The sequence below is a fragment of the Corticium candelabrum genome, chromosome 2, assembly GCF_963422355.1.
Source record: "Corticium candelabrum chromosome 2, ooCorCand1.1, whole genome shotgun sequence".
Lineage (NCBI taxonomy): Eukaryota > Metazoa > Porifera > Homoscleromorpha > Homosclerophorida > Plakinidae > Corticium > Corticium candelabrum.
The window spans coordinates 6631801-6649972 of record NC_085086.1 but is presented as its reverse complement, the minus strand read 5'-3'; the positions used below and the strand labels follow the sequence as shown (position 1 = coordinate 6649972).

The window sequence follows — 18172 nt, the reverse complement described above, 5'->3', positions numbered from 1 at the left end:
TCTATTACATAGACATGTTACTACTACGAGAATCGAGATGCTAGTTTCAGCAGCGTCACCTTTTTCTTCGTCATCATTGTTGGCCAGGTGTCATTGAACGCTACACGCACACGCCGACATTTGCGCACGTGCACGTGACCGAACGTATGTGTACGCGCGTGTCGACTGTCTGGAACAAAAGCTCGACTTCTACACGCGACCGGCTTGTACACAGTTTGAGGTCTTCGATTTGCCGGAGTTTGGTCTTAAATATAAGACTGTAGCACTAGACAACTGCAAAATTATTATCGCAGGCCACACCTCTAGACTCGTAACAGACGTCACATTCCGAGCGCTGCAAAGTCAACATTTTGTGATGGAAGCGAGTCGAATTAATATGCTTTTGCCACAATTCAAATGCTTGAAGGCGTTCGTGTTCCAACTACAGCCAGAAGAGGTATATCGCGTCTGCGATTGCGATGACGTTAAACGTCACTTTTAATTAATTAATTACGCGCACTTCTTGCGTTTGCTCGTGCGATTCAAGAGCGCTATTCTTCGCCTAACTGTAGGCCTTCAGGTTTTTCAACTACGAAACGTGTCAAGAATTCTTGTCGCCTTGTTGTACACGTGTACCCTAAACTGCTTCAAGCAACATAGCAAGAGCTTGTAATTGGCTGCCTGGCTATTGTTTGTTAACAATGGCTTACAACAATTGTTGTTGAACGTAAGTAGGGTAGCAGGTTCAAATCTATTCTATCTTCTGATACTCACTGAACGAATATTTTAGTTGCGCCGCTTTACGACGCTCTTGCGTTTTCAAGATGTCTCCGCAGGCAAATCGTGTGCAGTAGTCATGAAGTGACGTAAGTTTACTTTATTGCGAAAACCATAGGTGAGCGGCATGAGTAGTTGGAGCGCCATTTTAGACAAATTTTAGATGTTGTACTTGCCATGCTAGCAACATGCAAATTTCTTTGTGCTTACCACTCGACGTAACGTGTGTTGTTTGTTTGCCCGTACCTTAGAAGAAGTTCTTGAGCCGAAACTGCTAGCACGGAGGAAGACGGGCGGCTTTGCTGGTTTCAGAACCACGCCTTTTAACTCGAGTTAAGTCTGAACACTCCTATGTTGCTTTCGTCCTTACTAGCAAATGGGGTACATGCTAGAACAAAAATTTCTTGCTGCGAATGCATAGAGAATTAATAGTTAGCGCAAAGCCATGCCCACATTTTCGTGTTTTTATTTGCACAGTATGAACATCCACCATTGGCGAGAGAGTGTGCTGGACAAACCTTAATCTTACTGTTTAGTAACCTGCGAGAAGGATGGAGCTTTCACTTGGCACTCCTACAAAGATTGGACAGGCTCTAGACTAACCACCAGCCCACCCACAAACGCGTGCTACGCCTGTGATATGATCGTCGCCCACAGTTTCTAGACAAGGAAGTAAATAGTATCGATTTCAGTGCCGTCAGTGTGTGCAACGGAGTGGAAACAGCCCGTGCATGAAGATGTTCAAGTCTTTTTTCGTTCGGCAAAATGGCATCTTACTGACTATTTCTTTTACTAATTCAGTGCAAATCGGTGATGGGCAATTTTTTCATTTCGTCATCTGGTGAGTGATATGTCTAGTTAGTTAGAATAACATAATCATAGAGTGGAGAATGAATACGGAGTGCATGCAAATCGATTTTGGAAGCGGAAAGACCGTTCTGCGATCTATCGGGTTGTCGACCTTAACTTAAGCTTAATTGATGATAGACATGATTCTTTGATACAGTATTCTTTGACTCTGTCATTGTCGGCGAGCGTATAAAGGGTGTTTGTTACACTCGATTGGCATGCTTAGTTCAGGTGTCCACGACTCTTGGACAATATTTTATTGTACAGAAATAACGATATGTATTAGAGAGATAGCCAACGAACGTCGTTATCAACTGAATTCTATAAAAGTAAGCGGACTATTTAGTAACTTATGGTTCTCATTGAGGAAGACTGACACGCTCAAAAAGTGCGTTTGTATAGATAGAGCAGAACATCCTCAATTCATGCAGAAACATTTATACAACATTTAACATCTGAGATGGTGACAGATTATTACGTCTATCGTTGTGAAGTTTCGCCATTCACACACAACAATTGTCACTATTGCAAGTGGGGTCTTTACCCCAAATGGGCGCCCAACAACGCGGCAAGTGAGCCCATTAGGGTACATGTTTTTGTGTAGTCTAAACGGCGATCAATGGCCAATTCGATATAGATTGCAAGCATTACGGTGACCGTGAACTTGATAAAGCAATCCTAGTAGATATCAATGACCACCAGGATAGCACTGAATATCATCGTCAACGGACCGTTTGCAAGACCACAGAAGAACTCCCAAAAACTAAAACGAGTCATAGTCTTATGGACAAAGCTAGAGAAACACGAGAAAGAAAGACAGAAAAGTCTTATGAAGACAATCATTTCGTTTAGGTTAATTATTAATGTTGAAAAATCTGATTACAGCCGCGTGTAACTTATCCGACATTCGCTTATCCGATGCGTAATGGAGGAAATGATCTCATTCCAGAAACTTTAACTCAGAGTCCACCTCCAGTCGAAGAGACAGTTATCAGTTCAGGGTAAGAGGCTGCACATCCAACCATTGCTCACGGAAGAGAGAGATAGGAAGTTAGAACAACCCAAGAGATTGCTCAGGTGGCTAAAAGTGTTGCAGGGCCGACATACATGTCGACATCGCGTAGGAATCCGCCAAGAGTTAGAAAATTACCAGACAGTTTGGACTTGCAGTGCTTTTGTAGTACATTATTTAGACATGGTCCTAGGTAAGAAAACGGTTATTTAAGTCTACTGTTGTAGTTATGAGTGATGTTAATTAGGGTTGCAGTTAAGTATATGCACAGTTTGTTTAGTGTCTATTCAGTGAGTAATAACAGTTCAGTTTGGGTGTCTTTGAGTCCGTTTATTGGCGTACTCCTCCTTTTCCAACTAGAAACCTACCATATATTACACTAACTGCACAACCATGTTTGCTGCGTGAACCACATAAAAGCAACGCTTCAAACGCACGTACACACACACACACACACACACACACGCACACATAAAGTTTGCAGTCATATTCCTGCGTAAGTACCTATTGTATACATCCTTGTAAGATAGCTAAAAAGCAGGAGTCACTTCAGCTGTGCTAAACTTGCTAAAAGCATAAACAATGCTGTGAAAACCGTGTCTTTTTAGATCTTTGGTATTGCAGTAAGTCATTTGCAATAATGTATTCTTAGAATTGACCACATTTGTGACTTGGTACTCTATGTATAGTCTACAGTTTACGGGCATCTGTAAATATAAATATTTCTGAAATTTTTTAACTGGCTTCCAAGCACAAGACACCCGCACGGGCCAAGTATGACAATTTTGTGTCTCGCGTGGCTCATTGTTTACTGTGGTATATAAATTGCCTCAAATGTTGCCTACTAGAATCCAGAGATAATATGGAGCTAAATCATCAGGATATCCTATAGTTCACCGCATGCATATTTGGTAACACTTCAGGTATTTTCCAATCTTCCTATCTCCTGCTGTCGTTCCTGTATGGTTACTTTATCCGTCCTAAAAGAAGCCGTCCGTTCTATCACATGTGTTCCTAGGCATGCCGTAATGTGCTAGCCAGCAGTGTGGAGCACAAAAGAGCTTTACAATTGTGTACAGCACAGTCCAATACAGCAAATTTAAACAACTATTTCATTAGAAAGGCTTTCTAATGTGATTGAGGAGTCGAAAGGATTGTTTTGCATTTTCCTTTAGCTTGGTGCAACTCGATGGCCGTGCAGCCAAATGCTGTGGTTTCTTGGCTGGGACATGTGGCTGGTATAAAAGTTGTGGATTCCAGAAATGTGATTTAGGGTCAATGAGACAATCAATTGAGTGTCGTAGCAATTATTATATCTCGTATCAGTCGTAAATATCAGGGCAGCATAGATAATTCATTATCTAATAGACTAATATTAGTTGGTAGGTGTGTGTATGCGTGTGTGTGTGTGTGTGTGTGTGTGTGTGTGTGTGTGTGTGTGTGTGTGTGTGTGTGTGTGTGTGTGTGTGTGTGCGCGTAAGTTTGTGTTCATTATGCTGGAATTTTGACTCATTAGTTTATGTCTTGTTAGTTTGACTATCATCTGTCTGCTATTGCTTTTAATTCAACTAGTAGACGATATCCTTATTCTACCTATCGTCTTCTTTTTCAATAAATCTTCAATTGACAATAAAAGCTGTATTGTTCACTCTTTACTTTTACACTGTGGATCACAGGTTTTTCTTGCATGCCCAATTTTTTTGATAGAAAAAACTCTCTACCTTCAAGAGTTCACCACCCGGAGGCATGATGCAAATAAAGTTCATTATTTAGAACCATTTAATTAAATACTGTTGCGCAACTTTCAGCGTCCAATTCATTTATCATATATTTCATGCAATGAGAAGCTAGTATTACAAAGAATTGATCAAAGGAAATCGAACATAATCTAAACTCGAGGTTTCTATTGAGAGAAGTTCAATCAGAACGAATGTGCAAATTTAAGTTAAAGAAGTGTCATATAACGTGCGCTAAATATCCGTGTTTATTTGGCTAAACAACAACTCTCTCCTAATAATATTTACGACTAAAACTCCTAATTCTATAATATCGTATGCCAGCAATCTAATCTTCTATGCCTCTAATTAACAGCTAAACTTACGTGTCAATATCTAAACTAGCAAATGACCAAATTCAAACTGTCGTGTAGTCACTCTAGCAAGCATCTTCCACATGCATGTTTTCCAGAGAGCTGACAACTTCGCTAAACGAGGGTCGTTTCCAAGCTCTTTCTGCCCAGCAAGCTTGCATTACGGTTGCATATCTCTCCGGGCAATCGTCTTGAACGACAGGACGCTCACCTCTTTCCACGGCATCGTCTACTTGGTGAGCAAACCGATACTGCTCGAAAGGAAAACCACGTGACCAAATCTCCCAAAGCACAATTCCAAAACTAAACAAATAAATATAATATAATTATTAAATACAATAGAATTGACGTCGCTGAGTACCTGTAGACATCGATTGATCCATCGTAGCGCTCTCGACGTGCTAACTCTGGTGCACTCCATCTCACTGTCCCAATACCATCTTCAGACAAATCTCTCATCTCAACTAGTTCAGTTGTTGAATTATTGTCGCTGAATGAATTGTTTCGCTTTGATTGTCGGTTTTCTTGTGCACTACCGAAGAGTCTTCCAAGACCAAAATCAGCCACTTTGACAATCCAACTTTTGCAAACGAGTAAATTCTCACTCTTCAAATCTCGATGAATTCTCGGTGGGTCCAATTTGTGAAGAAATTCCATTCCTTTCGAAGCGTCTAGAGCAAAATCTATTTTACGATTTTGATCTATTTCAATACTGACGTCATCCAGTACGTGACGTAAAGAACCTCGATGAGCAAACTCGGCGACAAGAAACGGTTGTGCTTGTGGACTTGTTTTACCGGCTCCGATGAAAAGTACAATATTACGATGACGCATTGTTTGCATAAATTTGATTTCTGCTGTAAATTCCAACGACGATTGTGATTCATCATTGTTAATCAGCATTTTCACAGCAACGTCTATGTTACGGTATTGCGCTTTCCACACTTTTCCCGAAGCTCCTCCTCCTATTTCGTCCTGCAGTTCTATTTCTTGCCAACTGATCTGCCACGCATCATTCAAAATTTGTATGTGACGACGGAAAGACGTTTCTCGTTCTCTTCGTGTTTTGGTGATACGCCGCAATACCACAACGAGTATAGTAATAATACCTATAACAAGAATAACTCCCGTTCCAATGTAATAATAAGTTGCGTCTTCACAGTGAGATCCGGTGAAGCCGAAAGTGCACGCACATACTGGAACTTGCGTTAAGCTGTTACTCACCACCAAGCATCTTCCATGACGACAGTAACCTGTGACACAAAGGTTGCAGTCGGTCAGCTGTGATGAACGCTCTTGTCTTGTCGTCGTTCCGTTTGGACATTTGTGGCATTTTTTCGTCTCTGCATCAGAGTAAAAACCTACTTTGCAGATGTCGCATGGAAAACGAGAAATGTTGCTCGACCCTAACCCATCAGGACATCCAGCCTTTATGTAAAGTAAACTGGAAGGCGCTAAACTTTGCAAATATCCTCGCCAGAAATCCAGTGATGAAGAGAGAAACTTGTGCGGCAAATTTGTTAGTTTTTCAAATGCCACGAAACTCCAAGTATTCAAATGAACAATAAACATCCACAATTGGAAATTTCCGTCGAAAATGTTATTTCTAAAGAACAAAGGACACTTAGACGCAATCCACAGCATTTCATTTTGAGCTGTCGCAGAAAAATGGCAAAGATATTCACTGGAATATGAAAGTTTATTGGTCGGTTCTAAATATCTCCACGAATTGTTAATCATGTTATATCTCCACAATTCTAATTTCACTTCAGAATAGTAGTCATATCCGCCAAAAACATACATTTCGAATTCTATAACTGCAGCAGCATGATTATATCGAGGCGAGGGGACGCTCTCTGTATACTCGTTAGTATTAAGTCCGGATCCGAATCCGAACACACTATTCTTGATCATTTTTACTTTCTTCCAAATTCTACGTGTAAGAGAAAAATGCCAAAGATCATTATAACATTGGAAATCTTGTTTTGTCCAACCATATCCTCCAAACAACAAAGCTGACGTCGAGTTGATAGAGACGACTGTAAAGTCAATTCTAAAAGGCCTAGGACTGGACATTAGTCGTATGTGATCTCTTGACTTGATTACCATTGTGTACCTACGTGACACAACCAGCCACACATTTTCCTGCATGTGCATACTTACAGCATCTGACGTCATCATTTCTCTGAGTATATTTATTCCTGTAACGTTGAGATATCCCTCCACTTGCCAGCGCTTTGTGCTTAAGTTCATCGACCACATGACTGGTGGCGCAGACTTTACATTGTTGGACGAAAAGGCAATCCGATAATATGTATCTCTCCACAAAGACTGAAATCCGTAATCCGATGGAATTAGAAGAGTATCGTCCATTCTAGTAACATGCCACTCCAGTTCTCCCGTTACATTGAGTCTCTGCATACTCCAACCATTTGAGCCACAAATTCCATCGTACCAAGGGATGTCATATCTAATACCCTGACTGGCAAATCGTAAAACATAACTTGGATCATTCAGTCCATCTAGAAACGAAGACACTAAGTCTTGGAGATCACTTTTCTGTACCCTTTCTTTAAAAGCGACCCCATTAGAGACAGACAACCTATTAACATAACGATTACTAATACTTATATAAACAATCTCTCTGGTATCATTAACAAATATAACGTCCGCCTGAACCATTCCCATAAGTTTACTTTGAAAGCAGAGTTCCGTTTTATTCCAAATTGATTTCTTTACGGAATATTTCCAAATGCATTCGTCAACCGTAGCCAATACTGTTGTCTTTCCTGACCAACCACCAACTAAGTTTAATCTACGAAAGAACGGAAATGTGTAGTTCCCTACTTTCTCCCAACGATATGTTGTCTGTTCTATCACACATCTCAGTCTGTAACTCAAAATATGATTTCTATATTCACTAGGATAGAAAATAAAAACATCCTGACTACAGGAGCACAAAGAATTCTCACTTTCTACGGCCACCGCGTAAATATCATAACGAATATCCGGCCAAATTGGCGCATCGCCCAAAATAGCGACTCGCTTCCATTTCAGTTGTTGGAACAAAAATATCCAAGTGCTGTTGATAGTATCAGAAGACAGAATGATTGCGCGTGAACTGCAAATTGTCACCAGACGTAACCTGTTCATCCACGGTGGCCCGTTCGCATCACTAGCAATCATTTTCCAAGAGTTTGTTTCTTTGTAATAAATCCACGTTTGATATGAATTTCCATCACCTGAAATCGCGTCACCAATTTTTCTTTTAGATATTTCTCCAAATACCAGTATTCTGTAACGATCTTTCAGGATTGTCATCGACGGTTTAATCATTAATAATGCAGATGTACTGAACGTCAATTGCGGAGCATTACAGGTCCAAGAACTAAAGCGTCCAATCTTATTAAAATACTGACAATTGCTGTTATAAACTCCAAATGTTTCAGTAGCTTTGCTTGCAAAGGTTGTAGGCAAGATATTGTCAAGTGGAAGTTGTTTTACTTCGTTTCTTGGGTTTGGAATGTTAGATGAGCTTTTGCTTAACTTGTAATGTGCAATGAAAAGAGTGAGCAGAAGTACGTACAAAGATAATTCCATGCCAGCATTCAGCAATAACTTGCTAAAGCAAAAACATATAAATGAAATGGAGACGCTTTGAGATTGTCCAACAGTTTAATTAAAAACCGATGATACAAATACAGAGAACAAACAACAACAAACACAGACCGACAGTCATATCAACAAACAAACAGACAACAATCATCTAATGTACTTCTTGGTAACGAGTGAGTAGCCATGCAATCTTCATTTGCTCGTTCACAAAAATTTGAGATAAGGGTAGTACAATTAGATGATAGAAACGGCGTGATCAGATGCGAAGAATCACATTTTGATGATCCACTAGTAAGTTAATTGTTAATTGGGGTTATACTTGTGTGAAGCAACAGAACTGTAGTCAGTAGCAATTGTGTCAAATTATCATACTTGGAAACAAACAAGAAGCAATTTAATATGCAACATGTTGCATAAATTAGTTTTACAGAGTTCCTATATCAACCATCACAGAAACCCAATCACAGCAGCTCTTGCAAATCCATTGCTAAAGAACTGTTTTAGACTGCGCCATTGTCCTGAAATCCTAGATCAATATCGCAGCCGCTCACTTTCAGTGCCTCGCTAAACCACTACAAATACACGCACTTCATCGTTGACGTATACCAGCAGAGCTTGTTGATCTCTCAGGATTAGGTGTCGCGGAAAAATATTTTCTTGCATGGCACTGATAGATGCTTGTACGCCATGTGACTTGTATATGCCAAGAACATATCGAGATTGTGTCTTTGAACTGACGTCTAGAACACACAGCACGTCTGCAGTAGCATCTTCCATTCGTAACAAACCCTAAAACCTATACGGCTTGTAGTTAAAAGAACTTGAAATTCTTTTATCAGACCTTCTTCTACTCGTCTTATCTTCATTAATACTAGTGCATCAATCCATACATCCTCTAACAACTGTATAATTGATGCCAAAGATCAGGTCATTCTTTGGACTTGCAGGTCTATCATATATATATATATATATATATATATATATATATATATATATATATATATATATATATATATATATATATATATATATATATATATATATATATATACATTTGATTGAATTGGTCAGTAAAACAGTGACTGTCAAATTTAGTGAGAATTAACAAATAGAATATCAAGTCATTTGACAACTTTCTAGCTAGGACAAATTACATAATTAAACTGCTTGTAGCCTGGTGTAGCCTCGTACCCAGCTCTTCTTGCGCGCCCAGAGAAGAGGCTCTGGTAAACGTTGTCTTCGCATACGCGCATCAATTACCCTGAAATCGGCGTAATGTATACACGCAAGCCAAACCGACGTTGTTTTTCTAGAATCTCAACCCGATAATGTCGCACGCAACTGCTGAACGGACAGCGAAATGGCTTCCGTGCGTGGATGAAGCCGCAGATCTAGACGCAAGGTCAAGTAATCCAACTAGACGATTCTGGACCTTGCTTTGTGGTAGTGTAGAATTCGATGTCTAGTCGAAATGAAGTCAGGTTGTGTACAGTGTTTGCTTAGCGAGGAGGACTGCAGCAGAAGCTGCATCTTATTTTTGGGAATTTCTATCTATACGACAGCCGGTCTTGTACGCAGATCTTACTCCGTCAATGTAGCAGAAAATTGAAGTTGCAGGCTCATGACAGATAGAACTGGTATCTAAGTCGAAAAAAGAGGACAAAGAACATCTCCTGTTGAACACGAAAGCTGTTCGCAGTCATTGCGCGCGACACTAACAGCTTGAGATTCTAAACAAAATCGGTTCTGCATGCTTCCAGACATTACGCCGATTTCGAGGTGTAATTTATGCGCGAATGCGAAGACAATGTATGAAGCACTTTGCCGGGCGCGTAAGAGGGCCTGGGTACGAGGCTATAGCAAGAGTAGTCTCATTTACTCAAAACGTCTGGGCGCAAATGTCGTTTCGTCCATTGTAGCTCCTCGTTTCTTCTACTTGTATCTCGTTTTAACAATGACGATTTTAATATAATGACTAAGACTGCTCATTGAGGCTATGGCTTCTGTGACTGCAGTGGTTCCCATACAATTATTATTTAGTGCAGCGTAGTGCCATATCAGATGTAGATAATCATTGCTCTTTTCAACCATTTGACTTTTTTAAAATTGTAAAATCACCGTCACTAGTTCCAAGCGATGAGCCGTGCAATGACAAAATATGCGTTGTATATCGTTCCTAGTCTTGGCCAAAACTTCTTTTTCTTGAAAATTTTAGATACGGCTTGTGGGATGCCAAATTACCTAAAATATAGCTCTAGGATTCAAAAATTGCCTACTCAGGGAATACCAAATTTTCTAAGATAGCATTTCTTAGGATCTACGGTTCGGGGTGTGAAACGCCTCGAAGATATAGCCAATTCTCTAAATGTTTCAGGTAATATATGACTTCAAGATATCAAATTCACGGACTAAGTTAATAAACAAATGGACGCACAGACAGATAAACTGTTAGACCGGGCATTTACAAGAGAACAAACAGACACATAAACAGACACACAACCGATAAAAACAACCGATACACAGTGGCGTAAATAGTTGGTTACAAGATGTGCTTTCCAGGGAAATCGGCGTGAATTTCGTGAAAGCGAATATAGATATTCACAGACTAATTATCAATTAATTAAAAAGCAACATATGTAATTCTAGCCTGCCTATTTAGCTAAGAATGATTACAAATATAACAATATTTAAAGCATAGCTAACAATAAGTCTACTGCCGAAATGACAGTTGTACATGTGTACAGTCATTAATTAAATATTATAAGTTTTACTAGTATTACCTGCACTATGGGCTGTGGCAATCTGGGCAGTGGCAATCCTTCGTTGAACGCCACTTCTGCAAAGAAGACGCACCTTACATGACACACGCAAGCACGCAAGCACGCAAAAGTGGCCTGCTGAGCCGGCGCAACTTGTACTCTGGGAATTAGAGGATGGCTTACAGTGGCTGGAGAGCACACATTTTATTCGCATACTCCGTTAATTGATTGAGCAAACAAACTCCGGCTCATCACATTGCAGAACGCCAAAGTCTCGTTTCTGGTCGAAATCCGACTCGAACGTTCGTCTTGGTCAGCTGAACTCGACCAGGCCGTCGCGTTTCACGACGATCTGAGACCGGCGTCGTGTCGATCGACCTCTCCATCTCCCGCGTACCTCAATTCACGTCACATCCACACACTCGGCACTTCCGGGAAAACACATTCGCGTAGCAATCTCATTTACGTTAATTTCAACCCCAAAGCAATCCGACGCGACCTTTCGTATCAGACTACGCATTGTCCAGCATCCACATCTCAGACTCTTCCCACATTTAACGTCATGATCTATTCGTGGAGATTGACGTCACTTTCGCGAAGACACACTCAGTAACACACGGACGCACGAACGCACGCACAAGCGGCCTGGCTAGGCGGCCGGCTTACTCCGACTACACCTCACATTGTAAGTGAGAGAATTAGAGCGGCGTACGATAGTGGGTGTGCGTCCACCGCATTTTCGGTCAATTGACTAGACAAACTCCCGCGCATCTCATTTCAAGCCGCCAAAGTCTCGTTTCGGGCCGTCGGAGGAGGTCGAGGCGAAATCCGACGCGACCGTTCGTCTCCAACTTGCTATCTCGACCGGCCTACCGCGTTTCGCGACGATCCGAGACCGGCGTCGTGTCGATCGGCGACTTGCGAACAGACAGACGGAAGTGCGCGTTCTCGAGCTTCCGCGTATTATAGTATAGGATTAGTAAACAAACACCAGGTAAGACTAAAAATAAATCCGTTTACGAATAAGAAGGTAACACCTTACAATGCGGCTTACTAAAAATTTTAGTAGTGTAATTATAAATAGGCGGATGTCATGTTGTCAAGCCTGAAGAGGCAATTAGGTCTTGGTTTCCACAAGCCATTTAGTTGCGGCTGTCTTGAAATGATGGATTCATGTGCTTGTGTAGAAAAGTCTGGCAAACATAACCGTAGAAAGGCGTGCAACTGCATGCGTCAAGCTATAGTGCGCTCGTAGGTGAGAAGATTCATGAAGAGTACTAATTGGATGTAGACGATCTGCTAGACGACATATTGTCTATCAGACGGTAAGTGGGTTGGGTTCCCACACGTATTTAATCAGCATATTTTCGTATGACATCCAAACAGCGACAAAGGAGACAGATACAGCACAAGAGTTCGCGATAAACTTGTTTATCTATAACATGAAGCCATCTAACAGTTTAATTAAATGCTGCGATTACTAATAGAAACCTGTTAGCCAGCATGCAATTATATAGTTTTACGCAATTAATCTAAATTCTGACCTAATCCCGCCTTTTCTTCGCATCTAACTCATTATAACTGTGAAGATATCGGCAGGTTTGCCTCTGCATCCCAACGGTGTGAGTAAGTATAGATCCAGCAAGTACAGCGCTTTTCGATTGATACGAATATCTCCCCGGAGTCTAACCGTTGTTACGCAAATGGCTTCATTCCACCAACGTTTTAATGACTGAATTCGGTTAGCTTCGCTACATGGCTTTTCCTTGGTCCACATGGAGGAGTTGAATGATGACAGTCAAGGAGCGCTAAGTTAGAGAAACTTTCCTGACCCATCATGGACATCTTTAAGGCAATGCTGCAATTGTGAGAGAAAGATGATTCAGTCAGCTGTACAGCAGCCATGGGGAGAAGTCAGCCTGAGCTTTACCACTTGCATGTTTATTCAAGTAAATCCAGTGGCCTTGCTCAGGTTTGATCATTCATTACTATAGTTTGATCCTGCTGGTCAAGCCATCCTTTAACCGGCAATGAAATTTAGAGTGGACACTTAAATTGCGAGAATATCACAATTAATGGACCACATTCCTAGGGTAACAAGCAGATACACTAGCTAGACACGCATGTACTATTGCCGAAGAACCAAGTTGTGTTTCAAGATGGGCAATAGACGATATTCGGGGGGTGGAGCTTATAGAGCATGCGCAATCTCGAGGGTAACACGCACCTTTCGCCGATCTCGTTGTACACAAACTCCATGTTTCCGGGTCTGCTTCTGAACCGTAGATCATCTTGTCGTTGACTAGGCTTTGTAAGTAAGTTCACTACATGCCATTTCGTGAATCTTGTGAGAAACTTTGCCTGCGTAAAGACGCGTAGGACGCCATTTCTTGAGTACGGCTTCTCGAGGGTAAGAGACTGCAGTTCAAGCTGAAGTCGCCTGATTCACATTCTGAACAGATACACGTGGAGTGGAAAGACAGACTACTCATTGCTTAGCGATGGAAGTTTTGTCATATGAAGATTATGGTAGGGGAACCCATTCGGGGTAACAGAATGTGACGCACTGTCACTGTCTGTGTGGTTGAAACTAGGACTAATTTTTCCGCATCTAGCGAACTATTTGAACTGTGGAACTGTGAAACTATGTATCTTGTCCAACTAGAGTCAGCAAAAGTTTGTCTAGCCTATCCAACTCGTCATGGAAGGCGGTGAGCTCATGAGCTTACACATCGCTTGATGTACCTTGGCTTGATTCTTTGTTTGCTATACAGAGAAATTGTCTTGGCTGCTTTCAGTCGAACTCCACACTGTATCAAGTACATTTCTCTACACAAAACCTGTGTAAGACTTGATTTTATCATGAGAATGCCTTTCCTTGCAACCAAGACTCTGCAGATGCAAGGTCTTGCTCGTGAACTCTAATCTTGTTTTGAAGTTCCACTATTTCATTTGCTTGTTGTTCAGTTATCGGATGTAAACCATCAGCTTCAGCGCCTCAGTGACATTTTTGACAATCAACATCTTCAATTTTGAGATCACTACCATACGCATGACTTGATCAACTGCAGATGAGGTAGAACAACCTCTGTTTTCTGATTTGGACATTAAAGCTATAGAATAGTGCGTGAGTGTTGTGTTTCTTTAGACATAAACCATTGCTGGGACTTGTAGACTGGCAGTGCTAATTGTAAACAGACTACAGAGTACGTGTACTGTACTCTGATTTGCGTCAGTGTACTTATCCAGTGCAAGTTATCACAGTAAGAACTTCGACTTGGCCAATCACATATATACAGAAGAAAGCTAGACTGTCCAGAAACAACGCGGAACGCCTACATGTCTGGTTACCCGAAATAGGTACCCAGGCGCCATGATTTCACTCGCCAAAACTAATTCATCTCTAGGCAATGAGTAGTCTGTGCTTCAACTCCACGTGTATCTGTTCAGAATGTGAATCAGGCGACTTCAGCTTGAACAGCAGTCTCTTAGCCTCGAGAAGCCGTACTCAACAAATGGCTTTCTACGCGTCTCTACGCAGGCAAAGTCTCTCACAAGATGCACGAAATGGTAAGTAGTGAACTTACTTACAAAGCCTAGTCAACGACAAGATGATCTACGGTTCAGAACCAGACCCGGAAACGTGTAGTTTGTGTACAGCGAGATCGGCGAAAGGTGCGTGTTACCCTCGAGATTCCGCATGCTCTAGAATCTCCGCCCCCAAATATCGTCTATACCTCATCTAGCAGTGGTATACTGTGAAGGACTGACAAAAGTAGACTCCTCGCGTTCATGCAGGATAAAATTGTTGCGCCTTAATAGATTGACATATTATGAAAAGAGCACGATCTACACACTAGTAAACTTCGTTCCACCACTCCTCGATCATGCTTCTCTTCAATGCGCAGTTTCACGCATCTGCTTGATATGGCGGCCATCACATATTGGTAATTGCTAATGGCACGGACAACTCAGGAAGATTATGGAAAGGAACGCCTCAACTACTACGCCGCACACCAGGGTTGAGGTGGTTACCAAGCGACAGGAAACAAATACTAGTTACACCACTGGATCATCCACACACATACGCGCACACACGCGCGCGCACACACGCGCGCGCACACACACACACACACACACACACACACACACACACACACACACACACACACACGCGCGCGCGCGCGCGCACACAGACACACATACAAACACACACAGACACACACACAGACACACACACACACACACACACACACACACACACACACACACACACGCACACACACACACACACACACACAAACACACACACACACACACACACACACACACACACACACACACACACACACACACATAGCCTCGTACCCAGACTCTCTCGCGCTGGTCTTGTCCGGTGCCAGTATGACAATTCCAGGCGCGAGAGAGTCTGGGATCATCCCGCCTACTTCCTGCCATATCTCCTTTCTAAAAGCTCACTAAGTGTCACCCGCAACGTCATCAACTGTCACCCCGAACGTCATCAAGTGTCCCGTAACTTCAAAATCAGATTAGCGTTAGTCTAATCCAATAAACGTATCACAGTGGATGCTATGACCATTGTTTGGTGTTTGTGGCATATCCAGCACTTGCAGACAACTGAAGCATGTTGAAAAGGTAAGTCTATGGAGTATTGGTGACGAGTGTCATGTAGGCTTGTAGTCTGAGATTTACAATTGGCGGAGTGATGACTTTCTAGGTAGTTCACAATGGCCATTAGCGTTTGTGCGCAGACTAGACTCTGTAGCAAAATCGCGCAATGGCAAGGGAAGGGGTTGATCTTAGCATGAAACTACCGTCTGGAGGGTCAACTTGAAGCTTCCAGGGCTATTCCTTTGCGAAAAGATGTATTTGTTTTCATACTTGAAGGGTAGACGGTAGTTTCATGTCAAGATCAACCCTTCCCTTGCCATTGCGCGCTTTTTGCTACAGAGTCTAGTCTGCACGCAAACGCTAATGGCCTCGTGTGAACTACGTAGAATGTCATCACTCCGGATCCGCCACTTGCAGATCTCAGACTACAAGCCTACACGAAACCCGTCACCAATACTCCATAGTCTTACTTTTTCAACATGCTTCAGTTGTCTGCAAGTGCTGGATATGCCACAAACACCAAACAATGGTCATAGCATCTACTGTGGTACGTTTATTGGATTAGACTAACGCTAATCTGATTTTGAAGTTACGGGACACTTGAGGGTGACAGTTGATGACGTTGGGGGTGACACTTAGTGAGCATTTAGAAAGGAGATATGGCAGGAAGTAGGCGGGATGATCCCAGACTCTCTCGCGCCTGGAATTGTCATACGACCGGATAAGACTAGCGCGAGAGAGTCTGGGGACGAAGCTACACACACACACACACACACACACACACACACACACACACACACACACACACACACGCACATGAACACCTGTTAGATCGACACGTCTGATGAGCTGATTGGCAATCTCGTTCAACAACAGAGAGCTAGGTAAGCAAGGAAAAAATCAGACAGTCGACCCTCTTCAGAATTGCTCTGTTGAGACAATGTCGATAAAGCGTTGGTCGATTAGGCCAAACCAGTTTCCTCCGGTCTATTCTGGATTCACGTCCACGTTTGTGAACTCTGATTAGCTGACTTCAGTCGAACCCGTATATGCACCAGCGTCCCGGATTGGCTCGTTCTGAGAGGTACCTTTCTTCGTTCGCCATATACCGGCCATCACTCTACTGGTTTCCTTTTGTTTCTCAGACTCGCCGGCAGGATGCTGGCTCAATTGAACTAGTTTGGACACCTTTCCTGAACCAGTCTAGTGTTCTGCGACCATTAAATGACAACAGCAAATATTCTAGTGATTCGATGGGTTTATTCAAGTTGGTAGGATCTTGTTGTGAAAAGTTAAACCGAATTCATAACAATAATATTGGAACTTGAAGCAATAATGTGCTGTGGGATCACCGAGAAAGCTTGAAGAAGCCACATCAGGCCATTTTTGAGACTTAAATACTAAGGTAGAATTGTCACCGTTAACCAGTCACTTGGACTGCCTAAGTCCATAAGGGAAAGACTGAATCAAGCAACAGCTAGCCTTCTATATCTAACTAAATAGTTATATATAATTTTCACTATTGTACTTGCGCTAACTGGAGACGTTATGTGAGCACGCCAATGAATACACGTTGTTGTTAGCAGTGGAAATACAATAGTTATCCTTGTAGGTACATGTACTGCATGTACATGTACAGTAAGCAAACAGTGTATAGACAGACTCTAGTAGCATGCTGCAATTAGTTGTCAGATGGATGTCATAAATATACTTCTATTGATCCTGTGATGCATAAATGTACGCCAGTGATGCTGTTCGTGTCATTTGTATATTCTATTCTACGAAGAGGTAACTATAACCAATACATACAAGAGAATTCAATCTTAATTAATTAATTAAGATGAATCCTTTTATTTGTTCCATTGTGTTGGTTGTCTTGTCTCTTAATGGTGCATACTAATGTACTGTATAATACCTATCTGGTAAACTGTGATAAATTATATTAGGCATGATGTGACAGCAGAACAGGATATTGTCAAGTTGAGACAACCTACTCAACCCAAGGTCAAGATGTGGTATCTCAATGTACACATCCATAGCACGCTTCTCATTTAAAATACAGCTGCTCTATGGCACTGGTAATGGGTTGATCAATTTTTCTGTCGGTTAAAATGACAATTTCTATGCAGTATATTAAATTAATTAATAAGCAATCCACTTTAACATCCATCCTTGCTTTCCAGAAGTTGTTCACAAGGCTGCATATATGCCAGAAACTAAAGTACGTCTTGACCTGTTAGAAAAACTTGGGAAATAAGATTGGAGAAAAACAAGAGAAAAGAAAAGACAAAAAGTGCAAAGGTACAAAGAAGAGAAACAACCAAACAAAGGAGCAAAAGGAAGAACTTAGAAAGTTGTCAAATGAACAAGTTGAAGTAGTTCATACAAGAACAAAAGCAAGCCACAGCACTGAATGGCACAGAGGGAAAACTAACTGTTCCTATAGCATGAATTATTTCT

At 41.6% G+C, this 18172-nt stretch overlaps 1 protein-coding gene across 1 annotated transcript; it reads right to left on the bottom strand.

The window, feature by feature from the left end:
* Positions 1 to 4590: 4590 nt before the first annotated feature.
* Positions 4591 to 16709, bottom strand: LOC134176167 (uncharacterized). Its single transcript, XM_062642855.1, has 3 exons — positions 16537 to 16709; positions 5068 to 8328; positions 4591 to 5009 (listed from the first exon to the last, which is right to left on the bottom strand). The coding sequence occupies exons 2-3, from the start codon at positions 8304 to 8306 to the stop codon at positions 4772 to 4774; spliced, it is 3477 nt and encodes a 1158-aa protein (XP_062498839.1). The 5' UTR covers positions 8307 to 8328; positions 16537 to 16709; the 3' UTR covers positions 4591 to 4771.
* Positions 16710 to 18172: the final 1463 nt, after the last annotated feature.